Source organism: Mixophyes fleayi, chromosome 11 (genome assembly GCF_038048845.1).
Source record: "Mixophyes fleayi isolate aMixFle1 chromosome 11, aMixFle1.hap1, whole genome shotgun sequence".
Lineage (NCBI taxonomy): Eukaryota > Metazoa > Chordata > Amphibia > Anura > Limnodynastidae > Mixophyes > Mixophyes fleayi.
In genome coordinates this window covers 7,318,707-7,336,879 of record NC_134412.1, presented here as the reverse complement: position 1 = coordinate 7,336,879, position 18,173 = coordinate 7,318,707, and the positions used below count along the sequence as shown (strand labels likewise).

At 43.0% G+C, this 18,173-nt stretch overlaps 1 protein-coding gene across 5 annotated transcripts in view; it reads left to right on the top strand.

The window, feature by feature from the left end:
- The first annotated feature begins 388 nt into the window (after positions 1-388).
- GRAMD1A (GRAM domain containing 1A) overlaps positions 389-18,173 on the top strand; it is a 106,052-nt gene continuing 88,267 nt past the window's right edge. For 2 of the 5 annotated variants that reach the window (XM_075191654.1, XM_075191651.1), the window contains exons 1-2: positions 7,769-7,875; positions 13,123-14,202. In XM_075191654.1, coding sequence (XP_075047755.1) covers positions 13,910-14,202 — 293 coding nt within the window. In that variant the 5' untranslated portion in view covers positions 7,769-7,875; positions 13,123-13,909. Of the gene's footprint in view, positions 562-7,183; positions 7,270-7,767; positions 7,876-13,122; positions 14,203-18,173 lie in introns of those variants that run through there. The other 3 variants (XM_075191653.1, XM_075191652.1, XM_075191658.1) reach the window with 3 other exon arrangements.

Here is an 18,173-nt window from a genome sequence, read left to right as displayed (position 1 = left end):
GGGGGTTGAGCAAGTGGAAACTTGGATGAATATAAGCGGCTCTAAGTAGATTCTACACAGAAAAGAAACCAAGAGAATGATGATTTTAAAGAGTTAAATGGTAGAGAGAAGACGCAATAAGTACTTTTCTGCTAAGTAGTATATATTGCAGGAAAAAGACACACACAGCGAGTGACAGAGGAGGAAGCAACAGGAAAAATAAATGCAATTATAGAGAGAGGGGAATAGCTGTTGATATATAGAGAGCAAGTGAAGGGAGGTTGGAGGAAGGGATAAATGACAGAGAAGAAGGAGGGGAGGGAGAGATAATAAGAGAAAGTGGAAGGAAGAGGGGGGAGCAAGTTTCAAAGACAGAACAAACAGATAAGAAAACGGAGAAACATAAAAAATACCACATTGCATTAAAGCTCCCTGGTGATCCACTCAGAGGAAATGTATACGCGGCAGGAGGGAGAACGGGAAGAGACGTGACAGGTGCGACAACAATGAGAGATACCTGAGAGAGAGCGAGCGTGCTGGATATCCCAACAGAACGACTGCTCCTTGCAGAGACGGAGACAGGTGAGAGATGCTCCTAATGATATGTTAGACAGAGGTTCCTTTAAAGGACTATTAAACTACAATTAGAAGTATAACGGGGCTACTTATGACAGACATATATATATAGCCAGAGCCGTAACTTAGAATTCTAGCGTCTGGGGCGAGAACGAAAAATGCCGCCCCCCTAGCCCTCAATTTTAACCAAATGAACCTGAAATATTCCTAAATTGCGCCCCCCTTCAGCGTTGCACCCTCGGTGGTCGCCCCTGTCGCACAGCCCTAGCTACGGCCCTGAGATGAGCAACATTTTCCGTTCCGCTTAATATCTGCCTCATTCCGCATTTATCGGCAGAATTCTACATGTTTCTCCTGTGAAACTTCCATGCAGACATCCCCCTATTTGTTTTGTCCAACCCCCCCTCCCCCCTTAGAGCTCTCCCTTATTATAACCAAACCCCAGAGCAGAATGAATTGTCCGCCTGAGCTCGATTTACAGAGTAGAAATGACCCTAAACGTGGAATTTACAACCACAGCGTGGGAGAAACGCAGAGCGCGACAATTGTATTGACGGATTTTCACACCGCTGCCACGTGGCTCTTTCGGACACCTTTTCAGTTTTTCTTTATTCGGATTTCAAGTCCCGCAGGTAGTGGGCCGTTTTGGTGAAGCAGTTAATTGATCTGGATTATATGTCTTCATCTGTGTCACAGCACCAAGTGGGGGCTTTAGTACTTTATATCTGTATGGACAGACTTCAGGAGCTTATCAGAACTGAAGATACTTTACATACAGGACTCATTCATTTCTGCCCCACTTGAGGGGATTTGGGAGGTACATCACAAGGGTGTGTGGGGTCCAAGCACCCCAGAGGCAGATTCAAGGGTGTTTTTATTTTGGGGGGGGGGGGGGGCAATCTAGTGTTTCTGGAAAATCTGGAATGCCGCCTTCCTCACCGTTTTGCGGGGGAAACGTTGGGAGCTGACGGTACACAGGTCACGCTACAGACAGATTCTTTAACTCCCTTTGTAGGAAAAGAAGCTGATAACGGAGAACAATAGCCGACACTCACCTGAACAAAAAGTCAAAGTTTAGGCACTCCTAGCGGTGGGATAGAGTATTACAAGGAAAAAACATTTATAAGGTTATTGTAGATTTGGGCCAACAATGGGCGACCGCCCAGACAAAAGAAAGAAGAGATAAGAGTACAAAAGAGAAAGGGTTAATACTATTCTGTAATAACCTCATCTTCTATTAACACATTAACTGCCAAGGATGTCTTTGTCACTTGAACACATTAACTGTTGTGCTAAAATGTAAGTACAGGTTGGGTTTTAATTAAGTGACATTAAATCCCCAAAACAATTACGCTGTACAGATCTGTTTGCTCAGATGTTCATTCAGAAGTTGCTCACTGCAAGCTGCTATATTTCTGCGATAATCCATCCCACGTCAAAACTCACTGGCTTGAATCAGCGTGTTTCCCTATGTGAGAGATCACACAGAGAATGATTAAGATTTCTGCTGATTTAAGGTAGAGTCCACCCTTCTTATCAAATGCCGTATTACATTTTTATATATGCATAATAGGCGCATACGTATATACAGTAATTGGCAAGTGCTTATAACAATGATACTGTATATAACAATTCTGCTTAGCACAACATTGGTGGCTGCATGCGCAGCGTAGTCCTGTTTGGCTGTAGGATCTGGTGATACCGATTCCACTGCTGCGTAGTGTACAAACTACGTTGTAACTAAAAGAGAGTCATCCAGGGTTTTTTGAAGGGTTGCGCCTCCTGGTGGTGTTTTGAAACTGTTGTCCTGTGCCCCTCTGCTCTGATATAGAGTTGAACGTGAAGATGTTCCGTTTGTGTATGAGCACGTCGTTCCTGCACACTTGTGTTTCCATGTTTTTAGAGTTGCAGGCATCCTAAGCAGGGGCAAACGCAGGATTTGTAGAGGGGGGTTCTGTAGAGGGGGTGTGACCAGCATGCATGGGGGCGTGGCTATAATTTTAGACAATGCTTGGCTGCTCTCCAACTCTTCTTATCCCCATAATATACACGGACAATGCTGCGTACACTACTGTTAGGTGCACACAGCTCTCCCTTTTCAAGCAGAGCCGTGTGAAGTGGGAGCAGGGTCCAGCCACCTCTATTATACAGTGCCCCAGGCTTGGAGGGGGGTTTCCAGGCACTAGGACCCACCCCTCCCCCCCCTCCCTCCTTGCCTATGCTAGGGTTCGGAAACTTTAAATCTAGATGTGTCTGGAGCAAAAATTCAACAATTCTCATCATGAACTCCAACTTTGCATCTGGTTTAGGTGCTACAATGTGACCAACGTTGGTCAAGATCCTCTCCAAACGCAAAGGGCCGCAAAGAGCAAGATACGTGCAACTCTAAATAGCTTTATATCTAAGAGCGAAAATGTTGCACAGAGACACATGTTTACAGCACGCAAAATGCACTTATGTTCTACTTGACATCACTGAAAACCTCATCTTCGGGAGATCCCGATGGGGAGGTCCTGTAGCAAGTGCAGGACGGTTGCGAAACTGTGGTGCAATGCTGAAAATCACATCGGGATCCAGGAGAGAGGCTTGCACTTCTGGGAGTTTCCAAGCATGACTTGTGTACAAGTCTAAACCAGGCCCTGTGTGTGCACTGTACATATTAGTCATCCTAAACATGTTAGGACAGATGTGTAAGACGAGTCTTGCACGTCACAGTGAAGCCAAACACGGGTACATAAAAGCTCCTCCACTTTCATTTGGGGCCCTGTCTTGAAGCTCTCGAAATCTTGAAACTCTCTGCATCTTCTGTTCACGTATCGGACATTGATTAACCCCTTTGTACTGTGAAGGGCTGCGTAAACTTGAGTCCCATCAAGTCAGCGACTAAGTCAGTTCTGTGTAGTCCGGATTCGCTTCTCAAGTACTAAAAAAATCTTTATTTAATCAAAAATAACCGCATTCTATCCCTTATTTACATAACAGAACTATCGCCTTAGCAACCTACAGATTCCACATGACAACAACACATTCCCGGCGGCAAAACTTTCAGTTTAACCCTGCATGTGCTGTAGAGACAATACTGAATGACTATTGTCTCTTAATAATTTATGCATAATAAATCACTATGAACTAAACATATAGTTTACCAACATATATATTGATACTGGCTTCTGCTCTATATTCTGCTAGCTAATGTTCTTTTTGCATTGTCAATACAATTATTGATTAAGATTGATATCTCCATCTTCAATCTCACGCTGGTATGAAGACAGGTTCCCAGCGTCTTCTGAATAGCTGGATGATTGATTTGGCCGTGCTAACATGTAATCTCTGTTTTGGTCAATCCAAACGAATCTGACAGTGATACCAACTGCTGAGTAAATAATAGAACGTAGAATTGTTTCATTCATATCCATGTTTCTTGCATGTGACCTATGCAAATCATATATAAACAAATTATTTGCATACTCATCTGTGCAACTCTATACCCAAACCCCCACTCTCTACACACACACACACCAGCTTCTTCCAAAAGTTGCACAGTACACACATGGTTGTCCAATTATTCTCCTGTAGCATATTTGATCTTCTGTTGTCCACATAACCGGTATGCAGGTAACTAGATTAAAAGGAAAAACCTGATTCGGGTGAAATTCGGTTACAATTTTGCCAAGTTTTACCAACTTTTAAAGCTGCAGTACCGCTACGGAAAACGTTTACTTAAGGCCCACCCAGTTGGTGGCTTGGATTACAAGTCCTGACGTTTACAAACCCCCCCCCCCCCTCGCCCAGAGAAACGACGGTGCTCCAGAAAATATGGCAGCATGTTTCCTTAGGGTTAGTACTGCTTTAAATTGGACTTGTCACATGGCGTAACCTATAAACATGTTTTACTTTCACTAAATTGTACCATTCTTCCAAAAATATCCACTTTCTACAGGTCTATATGACAGTCAGTGATGGGATCTGTATTCTAGAGTGGTGTAAGATGGGAAGAAATCTAACCCTATGTTTTAATTTTCTTTTTGTATGTGTCTAATATAAATATTAAATGATATGTCCATTTATTATTGACTGGCACTAACTACTATTATGTATCACTGCAAATCACAGTGATACATAAGGAAATTACGCTGCTAATTATCCTGCCAGAGCTGCAGTGAAAGCGAAGACCCCCGTCCTACACGAGCACTTTTTTCTCACCCCCCCGCAGCCAACACTACTGGAAAATAGAGGGAGTGATATTCAAATTTGTGATGAGCATAACAATTTGACCGTCTGGATCCTATATTAAAACCCAGTAACGCCACCCTGAGGTAGCGCTACGTTGCCACCAAATGCTTTGCTTTTGCCCGATACCCTTGTCCTGATAAAAGTTAATGGAGATCATGGTAAGCGCCAGTAAATAGGTGAAGGCCAGAGAAATGTTTGATTTTTTGATAAAAGTATAGGACAAGACCCAATCTTCATCCAGTGGCGGATCCAGAGGGGGCATTTGCCCCCCTGGCACGAGCAGGTGGTCTGATGGTCGAAGGTCGGGCAGAGGACCGTGCCTGACCACTCCAAATGTGTGTTAAGTACAATCAGAGCGACCGGGCAGCGTCCTCTGCCTGCTTCCGGCCCACCTGGCGCAGCCTATCCACCAATCAGAGCGAAGGAGGGAGCGTGACCAACCAATCGGAGTGAAGGAGACGGGAAGGTTCTGCTAAATCACCCTGACTGTAGAAGTACTTATTATATCTGTGTGTATGACATGATTTTTAGAGCTTTCTGAATAACGATTTTCAGGGTAAGTTACCTGTATATCAACATAAAGCGGATTTCTAAAGTTTTGGTCACACAAAGGGCTCCCAGGTGTTTATAATTTGCGGGCCTCAACTATGGGCCACCAAGTCTGTCACACCCCTGTAGACTGATAATGGCTCTGACATATAACAGGGGTATTCAATTGTTAGCGAGTGGTTTTTTTTGGGGTTTTTTGACCGCGTTAAGTCATTTTAATGCTGTTTATTTATAATTTTTGAGCAGGTTAACTTTACCCGCGCTTCAATTCCATTTTTAATGCTCAGTTTCTTTTCATGAAACAGTCCTCTCGTGCTCCAGTAGAAGGTCTACTGAAAGCAGTGGCGGATCCAGGGGGGGGGCGATCGGGGCATTCGCCCCCCCTAGCAGCAAAAAGCTAGGTCCCAGCCGCCGATCAAAATGGGAGGGGCGGGGCTAAGCGCGAGCGGAGGGCGGGGCTAAATGTGGGCCAGCCAATCAGAGTGGTCCCAGCCGGCGATCACAACGGGAGGTGGCGGGGCTAATCGCGGGCGGAAGGCGGGGTTTAACGCGAGCCAGCCAATCAGAGCAAAGGAGGGGCGTGATTATGCAAAATCGCCCCCCCCTAAACATAAAGTCTAGATCCGCCCCTGACTGAAAGTATAGGGTGTGGAGAGGCAGCCGCGTTAAAAGCTATTTAATTGTTTTTTAAAGTGGCGCTTTAAACAGGCCAATATGCTGTTTTATCTCGCACCTCTTTAGGGTGTGTTAAAAATAAAAAACCTCTGAAAAGTATTTGAAATCCTGTAATAATGTGAAAAAAAGTTAAACTTATGGTTATCACTAATGCCTAACATGTAAAAGTTGATTTTCTTGTGAAAAAAATAATAAAATAAACATAATAAAATCACTTATTATATTTATTTATGTTTTTGGTACAAATATGAATGTAGTAATGTGTTTTGACATGGTGTAGATGTTTCTATGGTTTTTTTTTGTGTTATACATGACCGCGTTAAAACTCCCCTAAAATCTCGCAAACACAATGATTAATGTGCGGGGGCAGCGTTCCGTCTTTTTCAACTGAATTGCACAAGTTTTTGCGCTGCACTAACTAAAAACGGTCACTATTGCAGTAAAAAACCCGCAAGAGATCTTAATTTTTTTACGCTGCGGAGGAAAAAAAAACTTGCGGACAATTGAATACCCCCCATAGGGGTCTATTTGTCATTGGTGGTAAGTGGGCAGCAGTGAGAATCATTTTATGATACAAAATGTCCTGCAGTTGGTACTTTTGAAGCCAGTGCACATTGGCAAACCCTGGAGTAGAAGTCTATGTGGGACTACAGTGACGGGAATAATCTCTGGTTTATACTACTTTAACCCCTTGATAAACTAAAAGTAGAGCTGGGACCTGCCTTGACTTGTCTCTCCATAGGCCATTCGTAGTCACTTATTGCACTTTAGAGCTACACTCCATTACTTTAACATTTCTGAAACTCAAACAGGACATCCCAAATCTGACTGCCCCTGCTGCAAACCCCCCCACCCTGCTCTAGTATCCCAGATGAGACTCAGAGCCCTGGAAACCTCAGCACACTGCTCTCCATTTAAATACATTGCAGGTCTTTCTTTCCCTGCAGAGAAGCTAATGGACCAGTGATCACAGACAAGCTACTTGGCCCGTGGGGGGGGGATGGTTTCTCCCTGTGTGAGCTGTAGTGGGCTTGTTAACCCCTGTGATGCTGGAGATACAGCAGCTATGTCCCAGCAGTGAAGGAGTTAAGATTTCCCCTGGGTGAGACTGACCATGAGAACGTCTCTTGTTTTTTTTAGCTGTCTTAATATTTTATCAGCTACAAGGTCAGTCAGTGCAAAACTTCCAGCCCTGGAAAGAGAGGAGGCCCCAGTTACCTCATTCCTTCAGCGGATAATTAACAGCTCTGCAGAGAGGTAGGTGATACAGGAGGGGAAGCTGGCTGGTCACATCGCAGCTCATGTAGGAGAGCAGTGCATGCAGAGGGTATGGGATGGGGGCCCCAATATTCCTGGGGGTGTGTCACAGGTTTGGGAGCTCTTCAAGGAAGGTGATCAGGATGGAGGGTAAGAAAGTATCACCTTACAGCTTCATTACACCCCCCCTAATCCTTTGCTGCACCCTAACTCTGCACACACCCTACTAGCACTGTATCACCCGCGTGTCTCATCATTCACACCCACTCTGCACAAGCCACAAGCATCTTCATTCTGCATCTTTAAGCAAAGTTAGGAGGTTTTCTTCTTCTTCTGCCTATTGCAGAGCTTAGCTGTAGTCCCAGAGATAATTGTCCCCCCCCCCCAGGACACTGCCCACGTCTGACTGGTTTGGATACAAATGTTGCATGTTGCATTCTACAACATGTAAACAGGAACAGACAAACTGATACAAAAGAGGAAGTGAAGAAATATTTGTCCTATGATTCATAGCTGTCAACATTTACTGTTAGATGTTATAATTACTGGACGTTGTGATGAGTTTCTAAGACCTGTGATTACTCTTCTGTCTTCTCCAGAGTCGGGGTAAGACTCGCTGTACATAATTATATATTCTACTAAAGTGTTAGTAATAAGTCGTGCATGCAGTGGGGAATATTTAAAACTAACGTAAACAATATTTAAACAGAATAGTTACCAGTACATCTTTGTGATCAATATCAGGCTTGATTGCATAGCATAGTATATGCTATAGACAATATATACATGTGTATTGCACTTAATTTAGCAATTATTTTGCCCCAGATATTAATGCACCTCATGTAACAAGCGCCACTAAAGTGTCATAACAATAGTATCATGCCAGATGTGTTCATATATATTGATGAGTTTGTTCCTTTTTTTTTTTTTTTTTTACAGATGTTTAATAATATGTTGGGTTTGTTATACATTATGTTTGTGTGGGGTTTTTCTGCACCGTATTATAGCATTATAATACCATTGTGGAGCTGGCGAGTTAAACACATTAATGTCACTGGTTTACCATTGCACCAAGTGCATTTCAGGATTTGCGTCAGGTGTTGTAAATGTCTGACAAGAGCAGGTTTTGGGCCAGATAGGATTTTAAAGCAGATGCTCAATTAGTTTTTTTTAGATCTTCTAATTGCTAAGATTATTTAGATACATTGACATTCATTTGCATGTTGTCTTATGTGATGTATCACTTTCGGCAGTTGTGCCATGTTCCATCTGGAGTGTTTCCTATACCCTAATAACACCCCTTCAATGTCACATGGACCAGTGACATTGAATGTTACGTCAGTCAAGTGGTCAAATCTCCAACTGCCCCCGGACCAGGCAGAAGTCCTGATACTCGGGGTGGTATGACAGTACCGACTCCCCGCAAACCTGGACTGTTTTGCCTAAATCGGACAGTTGAGAGATAAGGTCTGATATATGCATCCCACGGAAAGAAATTCCCTGGCTTATTGGGCAGTAAGGTGGCTCAGTGGTTAGCACTTCTCTCTCACAGCACTGGGGTCATGAGTTTGATTCCCAACCATGGCCTTATCTGTGTGCAGTTTGCATGTTCTCCCCGTGTTTGCGTGGGTTTCCTTCGTGTGCTCCGGTTTCCTCCCACACTCCAAAAACATACTGGTAGGTTAATTGGCTGCTATCAAATTGCCCTTAGTCTCTCTCTCTCTCTCTGTCTGTCTGTCTGTCTGTGTGTGTGTGTATAAGGGAATTTAGACTGTAAGCTCCAATGGGGCAGGGAATTATGTGAGTGAGTTCTCTGTACAGCGCTGTGGAATCAGTGGCTCTATATAAATAACTGATGTTGACTGTTCTGCAGAACATTGTTGCAGCAAAGTAGAAAACAAAAAAAAAATAGTCCTGACTACTTGACTAGAGAGGGAGAGAGAGAGCACAGACGCTATATTTTCAAACCTATTAGATACCTGCCCACTGCAATTTATAGCACAGAACTAGAGAATATTAGACTCGTTGCAAATCTTCGGCCCATCAACTAGTTACCCCAAGCACAAACATTCTACAGGTTGAGGTGCCAGAGCAGAGGTGATGGGTAGACGAGATTTTTCATTTTAAAGGAGCATAACAGGAAGCTTTTAGCAGTGGAAGATTTGGCTGCTGTAGAAGGAATATATACAGTATCTCAGGTATACAGGGCCCTTTGTCTGCTCAGTTGCTGTTTACAGAAACAGAATTCATAATATTGGACAAAACTTTGGTCTTTTGTAAACCAATAACAAGAATATCACAACAACAATAATAATAAATATTATTATTATACACAAGTGATGTGTGTCTGTATATATATATTTTTCCAGTTAATCGCATCTGTATAAATGGTGATTTCTTATTTGTTGATTAGAATCGATGTGTTTTGATAGCTTCACTTCAGGGGGTAAATGTATCAAGCTGCGAGTTTCTGGCGGGTTTGAAAAGTGGAGATGTTGCCTATGGCAACCAATCAGATTCTGGTTATTTATTTAGTGCATTCTACAAAAACGATAGCTGGAATCTGATTGGTTACATCATGAAATGGACAGCCCCTTAGCCAATACATCTTCCCTCCAAATACCCATGCTATGCAGGTATTACACCCTCCCAACTTTCCCAGCTGCAGGATAAACATGTTCCACAGAGAAAATTGTGATCTGTACTAATTAGGAAAACTTGTTTGGTATAAGGAATAATGTAGTCTCTAATTTAAAATATTATGGGTCTTAGAAGTCACCTTAGAAGTCAGAAATTCGTTCCATGATCAAAATCTAACATACTTATAATTTACAGTAAGGAGAACATTATTCTATCTATTAAACTTGCATATGTGCCTTTACTTAAAGCAGCATAGTACTTTTTTGCATGCATCTGATGTAGCAATTATCCTACAAATCATTATCTCCTTTTCAAAAGCTCTCTGTTTGACAAACAAAAAAGGCTGTCAGACACAGTCAATCTGGTAAACGGACACAGGCTCACAGCTCGTAGTATGTCATATGAAGGAAGGAGAGGGGAGAAATCGAATGTTACACAGCAGACAGAGCTCAGAGGGGCTTAATGAAACGTCTCTGCTCACTACGTCATGTGCCATGTGACTGTGGTTGTCTTGGTAATCTAGAATAATAAATCATTATTAACAGCCTCAAATAAAACACCAAAGGAAATGGTAAGTAACAATATTCCTCTTATAGCCTGAGTCAGTGATTTATGTTTTTCACCATAGACTGCAAACTCTCATGAGCAGCGACCTATTCCCTCTCGTTTTCCTCCTCTGATGCCACTCTGATCCTGCTTGCTGCGCCAACACTCCTGGGCACAGGCTCAAATTGTGCTAATTTCCTCCCCCTGCCTCTAGTCATTGTTAGAGACTGTTCTCCACCAAGCACTTCATTCCATGCTGGATTGGCTACTCGTTTGCTACGTATCATACCAGTTCATCTATTTTGTAGTGCACTGTTTTTGCCGTTACTCTAATATTGTACTGTTTCACTGTATTTTCTGTGTACTGCCATGTGTACCTTTTTTAGTGGCATCTTATAATTAAATAATGATCATTAATATTTAATTTATTTCATATAATTTTATTATCTTTGTATGTACAGTTGCACAGTACAACTTCCCTCATTTTGTGGGCTTGGTTCAGTTTGGTCTTTGTTCTATTTATGTATACTAGGTTAGTGGAAATGTATTACAGGTGATGTTTTTTTGGTCTCATCCGGTGGTCTTGATTGGTGGTCGGCCATTCTCTTGACAATTATTAATACAGCGATCATTCAGACACTTCTAATCAGTACAGTATATCATTCAGATCGATCACAGGGTCTCTTCTTTTCTTGTCGGGTATTATTTCCTGATGAATAGATGGCATCTGTCACATGAAGTGCCGCGGTTATTGCGTGCAGACAGCGATGGTTGTATTAATGAACGCGGCTCGTTCTCTTTTCAGCAGCTGACAACAGCGCACAGTCCCGACGACCTCCGTCACCTCATCCTGTCGAGAAGCTCAGGGAATATTTATTGCTGTTAATTAAAAAATTCCATTATTAGAACGACCTGCGGATTCCTGTTTTCTAATGAATGCCTCCGCTGGATAGTCTTGAGAAGAGGAAACTGCGAATAATTCACTTGAACGGCTTTCTATAAATACCAGCTGTGACTTGACTTTATCAGTGTCCTTGTCACAGGAGAATAATTTGGTGCCCACAGATTTAGGAGTAGAGTTGGCAAAAACCTTCTAAAAAGAAAATGTGGAGTCGTTGCCCATAGCAACCAATCAGATTCTAGCTCTCATTTTCTAGAGTGTACTAGATAAATGGTAGCTAGAATCTGATTGGTTGCTATGGGCAACGCCCCCATAAATGCACCCTCTCATATCTGTTAATGATCATTTTAATATCTCGTCCTACAAAACTAAATTTACAGCGCATTCAATTAAAAAGGGTCACGTGACGGACATCAATAGCGCTGCAGGTCCACAATTTTGCTGTTTGGCAGTGATCCTTACTGTTAGTAACAAACTGTGAGTAGATAATATTGGGGGGGGGGGGGGGGGGTCCTTGGCTATCTGGGTCCACGTCTATGTCATACTTGCCAACCTTTGTTTAGTTAACTCCGGGAGGTCCTGGGCAGGGGGCGTGGATGGAAGGCGGAAGGGGGCGAGGCGTGGTCAATCGTGTCATATTGTTCCCGCCCCCACGACAAAACCGTCATATTGTTCCAGCCCCCCACGACAAAATGACGGTTTTGTCATGGGGCAGGGTCAAAGCGACACGATTTACCGTGAATCGCATCATTATGGCAAATAAATTCCAGTATGCGTGAGACCTACCCGGATTTTGGGAGTCTCCCGGACATTCCAGGAGAGTTGGTAAGCATGGTCTATGTCCAGACCGATGATTTTATTTCTGTGGTGAATTGGGGAGGAAATCATTTCGTATTGCTATGGAAGCAGAACGGGAGATTGGTGTATGCCACCCACAGGACGGTGTGGGAGGACAATTTAGTGTACACCACTGGCAGCAAGATAAGAGACCATTCCCCCTCCCTCCCCCCCCCCCCCCCCCCAGCCGACTGTCCACTCATCCAGCAATCACCATTCGACTCCCCCACTCCCCAAATCATGTGAAGTGTTGCAGATCCACCATCAGGAGAGCTCCGTTCCCTAATAGAGAGCAGCGAAGGGATCCAATCAGTTGTCACTTTCACTGCACACCTCACTTAGACAACCTCCTGAAGCTTCCTCCTACCTGCTGGTCTTCATAGAGCTAATAAAATGTGATCGTTCTGGCACCAATTGGGGGATAAAAATGGAGACTGAGAATCCTCTGTAGCTTCGTCCATCAGGCAAACTCATATTTAAAGGGTTATCCACCTTCTGACAACTTTTAATTAATGGCTTCTAAATGCCAACTTGTACCACATACATTACTTTATCTTCCTGCATTCCATCTGTGTTTTTCAGGCATGTCTTTATATGAGCAAGTAGAGACGTTTAGAATCGTCCCCCTGGATGACAGGACAGACCTGCGCTTCCTGCATTGTACACAATTGGGTCTGGAGAGCAGTTATGTGTCGTAACCCAACACACAATCAACTTTGCCTTATGATATAAAGATATGATATCTAGTAGAATATCCAGGAGGGCCTGTAGTAGTCCTCTAAAGGTTTTCGAATTGCAACACTCAAATAAAATTGGATCAGAAGGGACCACCCATTATTTTAAAATAATTCAGCCTAACTTTAAATAAAAGTCATTAATGTAGGTCATTTTCATACATGTTTATATGTTTCTCTTGTGTCTTTTAACAGATAATGTGGGACTTCTCTCTGGAGTGTAACAATACAGAAATGGCAATCGCTCAAGTCTGTGGTAGAAGAGACAATTACTCCACAAGGCATTGTGCTTGGGACACGATGTAATATAGCACGAAGACACTAGAACTACCGAGACTGTTTAACTATTAGTTGCCTTCTTCAGCTATTCTGTAGAACATTCATGTGCTACTCACAGCTTGGAAAGAAAACCTCTACATTTCTGAAATGATGGAACACCCATATAAACTAGGCCACATTATTTGACCAAGTATTGGAAATATCTGTTCGCTCTGAATTTTTTTTCTGGTGACATGACAATAATCTGCTCTTCCCTCTGAATCTTCTTTGTAGAAGCAGACGAGCGTCAGTGAAGAACTTAAACTAAAGGCATACGTTTGCACTAACGCTAATTAAGATGTTCCCAAGTAATTGCTTTTCAGAGTGTTGGAGCCTTTCCCCTCCTAATACTAAGATTATTGCATCGACGTCCCGCACTTCACATCTAACGACGGTCGTTTGAAAATCAAAGCAAGATTGAGTTGAAGCCAAATGTGGACTTTTGTACTGGATGCAAAAGCTTAAATTAGTGAAAAAGTTGGATGATTTTGTGGTGTTTTTTGGATATATCATTTTATACGTATATATTGGAACGTACAATAGTGGAAATTCATATGATGTCAGTGGGTCAATATAATATCTGTTAGCCTGCAACTGGACGTCTACTCCAAGGAGTTTACAAATCCAGAGAAGATCTTGTCGGAGATGCGAAGCTTCTTTTACCATGGAAACCTTCAGACAACTGAAACCTCCCGAACTGTGGTCATGCTCATCAACGCCAAGCGCCAGACGTCGACGAGTCAAGACAAAAAAAGGTCAGAGGTCACCGGAGACTTGCACTAGGAGCAAGACAGAGGGTACCGTGCCTAGGGGGAAAACGCTGAAGCCCCCCGCCATAGAGGTGACCCCGTCTAGTGAAGATGAAGCCTGGTCCAACTGTTCCACACCAAGTGCTTCTCCAAAGAGGCGTAGAGGGCTGTGGAAGAAGTGGCTGAGACGGAGAGAAGGACAAGGATGGTGAGTTACAAGTAGTATCTGCAAACATGACTGTAATGTTCCTAGGATTTATTTGAATGATGTTGTAGCATTTCCCAGTTTGTAGGTGGTCTATAGAGAGTCTCTATGGTTTATACTAGCCACAGATGGCAATATCACACAGTGCCACCTAGAGTATGTGCAAAGGTACTGCATCTCATGGCTCAGTGGTTAGCACTTCTGCCTCACAGCACTGGGGTCATGAGTTCGATTCCCAACCATGGCCTTATCTGTGAGGAGTTTGTATGTTCTCCCTGTGTTTGCGTGGGTTTCCTCCAGGTGCTCCGGTTTCCTCCCAAACTCCAAAAACATACTGGTAGGTTAATTGGCTGATATTAAATTGCCCTTAGTCTCTCTCGGTCTGTGTGTGTGTTAGGGGATTTAGACTGTAAGCCCCAATGGGGCAGGGACTGATGTGAGTGAGTTCTCTGTACAGCGCTGCGGAATTAGTAGCGCTATATAAATAGATGATGAAAATCTCATGCAGTGAAATTTTCCCAACAGCTTCGCTGGCACTAAATTATATATATTCAGGCAACAGCAATGTATAGTTTTAAGACCTGGCCTATATATGCGATTCAATAAGGTATAATCACTAATGACATATTCCTAATGAGCAGCAGGTTGCCCTTTGCTGCTAAAAGACTGGAGTCTTTCTCACAGGGGAGGCAGCCTACATTCAGAATATAGTTTCACTAGGAAACTGTGATGTTACGGAGGCACGAGGCACAGAGACAGACCATTGGTGGCTCATACCGCAGTGATGATGCACCTGTCTCATGAGTATTGTTTCAGGAACGCCTCTATTGTTGCATGGCGCTAAGGCGCATCCCAACTCTCGTTATGGATGGATCTGAGGCTCTAATATAGAACTTGCACCTACTTTGTGTTGGTGCAAAATGTAGACCTGCAAAGTGCACATTGCAGACTTAACCCTAAATTACCTTTCCGCTTTACTAACTGTATGCAATAGCAATCGCATGATCGACAACGTTTTTGCAAGACAACCAGAGAAGAATACACTAATAGGCTACAAATATGTTTGAATCCAAATGTTTTAGAAGATGTATTTACATAACAAATAGTTTCCAACTTCCGGCCATGAATTGTTGCTACACGTGCACTCTCTTGCAGCAGTTCAGTTTCTGTGCCATAGGCGTGTAACACAATTAACTGTATTTTCTGTAGTACGCCTTCATTTAGTGCTGCTGTCTTTGCCCCCTAGTGGCGAAAGGGCCATACTACAGCACTGCATGAAAAGCTAAGCCTCCAGCAAGCATGGCTAATTTATCATGTCACAGCTTAATTGTTTAATGATTAGTTAAGAAACTTCTACAAACCTTTCCATTACAGATGCAAGATTTATTAATAGAGATATCTGTAAAGCATCGGTTGCTTATGTCATGTTTTTAAAAGCGGCACAGTGGTTAGCATTGCTGCGTCATAGCTCAGAGTCACGGGTTCGACCATACTTACCAAGTTTAGAATGTTGGTTTCCAGGAGCCTGCCGGGAGAGGTGGGCGTGATGGGGGGCGGGGCTCCAAAATGTGCGTCATTTTGGACCCGTCCCTGTGACGTAATGACGCAAACGCTAAATGCTGCGATTCACCGGGAATCGCGGCGTTTGGGACCTAATTCTGTCCACTTCGCTAGGAAGTGGGCAGATCTGGGAGATTGCCACACTCTCCCGGGAGTCCGTGAGACTCTCGCAAAATGCGGGAGTCTCCCGGACATTCTGGGAGAGTTGCCAAGTATGGGTTCGACTCCAACCAGGGTCCTATCTCTGCTGAACTTGTATATTCTCAGTGTGTTCGCGCAGATTTCCTCCCAGATACTGGTAGGTTAATTGGCTTTTCTCAAAAATGGATCCTAGTGTGTGGTAGAGGATTTAGACTGGAAGCTCCATTGGGGCATAGACTGAGATCATCACCATTTATTTATATAGCGCCACTAATTCCGCAGCGCTGTACAGAGAACTCATTCACATCAGTCCCTGCCCCATTGGAGCTTACAGTCTAAATTCCCTAACACACACACACACAGACAGACAGAGACTAGGGTCAATTTTGATAGCAGCCAATTAACTTACTTGTATGTTTTTGATGTGTGGGAGGAAACCAGAACACCCTGAGGAAAGCCATGCAAACACAGGGAGAACATGCAAACTCCTCACAGATAAGGCCATGGTCTGGAATTGAACTCATGATCCCATTACTGTGAGGCAGAAGTGCTAACCACTAAGCCACCGTGCTGCCCAATGGTAGAGATGGTAGAGAATCTGGGTTGAAATGAATTCTGCATATCCATAGAAATCATGTTCAGAAACAGCCCGGTCTCTTTGTTAGCGGATGACGTACCACTTCCTAGTTCTTAAAGGAGACCTGAGGATTGCACCAGCCTGCTCATTATCAAAATTCTCCAACGGAAAATTACATTAAACCCTCCTTCCTCTTATAGTCTCCCTCCCACTCTCTACCCCTTTGCTTCTTACCCCTCCCTTGTCACCTTTGGCTCCCCTCCCGGTCCTTTTATGGCCTGGGAATTACCATTTGCAGTGGGACTTGATTTACGGAACCCTTCTTGTATTAATACTTGTATTTGTCACCCAGACTTTTCAGTTCTACTTGTGCTATGTACATTTTTTTGAACAATTAATATATGATACCTGTGTCTGCCATATTTGTACTCCCGCCGTGCAGGGAGCTGCGAAACTTTGTTTCGCCCTATAAATAAATGCTAAATTTTAAGTAGCTCAGTTCCAGTTTGGAAGCTATTGTACAGTACAGCACAAATCGGGGAGCACAACCCCACCAAAAGAGGATTTCGAATTGCGCCTCTGCCCCAACGTAAAATAAGGTCAATTGCAGGCAGCTATTTATTCGGCTGCACACGAAGGCAGACGTTCACCAGGGAGCGCAGGGAGAATGTTTAAGTAAGGAAGGAAATGACTCTGCTTGTCTGCAAGTACATTTTATGGGATCTGGCAACGTTACTGGATATTATTTATTTTAATACAGTCATGTTTTATTTTTAGATTCTGTAAAATGATGTTTGACCACTAGGTGGCACCATAATTCTTTAGCACGGCATCACTGAGAATGAGCCCACGAAAGAAAGATCTTTGGTAAATGAAGAGAGCAATTGCTTTATACCGCAAACAGTTGCGTCTCTGTCTGCACGTGGCGGTCTATAATCGTCAGCTTCCAGGATTAGTTTGTTGCTTTGCAGCTACCTAGAGAAATGGAGCAAGATAATAGTTAAATATTATACAACAAAAAAATTAACCCCCATCTCCCCCAGTCCTGGTCCAGTGATTACAATGCAGGCCTTACTGGTGGCTAGTAGATAGTCTGAGCCCATTCTGGGCAATATACAAAAAAGACTTCAATCCGGTGACTAGAGTTGAAAGCAGACTTCAAATCTGTTCAGTAGAACCTCCAATCTTCTAGGACTTTTAAACTAGTGGCTAGGGCTATATATATATATATATATATATATATATATATATATATATATATACTGATGGCTAGTGTATGGCAGGATTATTAATTTGGTGGCTAGTTTTATGTTCATTTTATTGCTACCAATAAAGCTTGTCCAATGCGATTATTGTGGTTCCAACACACAAAGATATTTAATTTCAAAATATGGCAGGATTTACAGCAAGCCATGCTGGAGCATACAAGATATAACAATAAACAGGAAAGTATAAAAACAGAATACATTACATATAACGTGCGTGTATCTTGCAGCGTTACATATGCCCACAACTGCGGCTTTGTTAGTGAATTTGATATTCAGCTGCAATTGCATCCAGCACTGTTTCACCCCCGTGTTGTTTATTTAGGTGGGAGGGGCCTTGTGACATGATTACCCCGCCCACTTGATGCAATTCATTGTCAATTATAAGGATCTTAGCAGTGAGCTCAGTGTTCCGGCTTATAACTCCCATA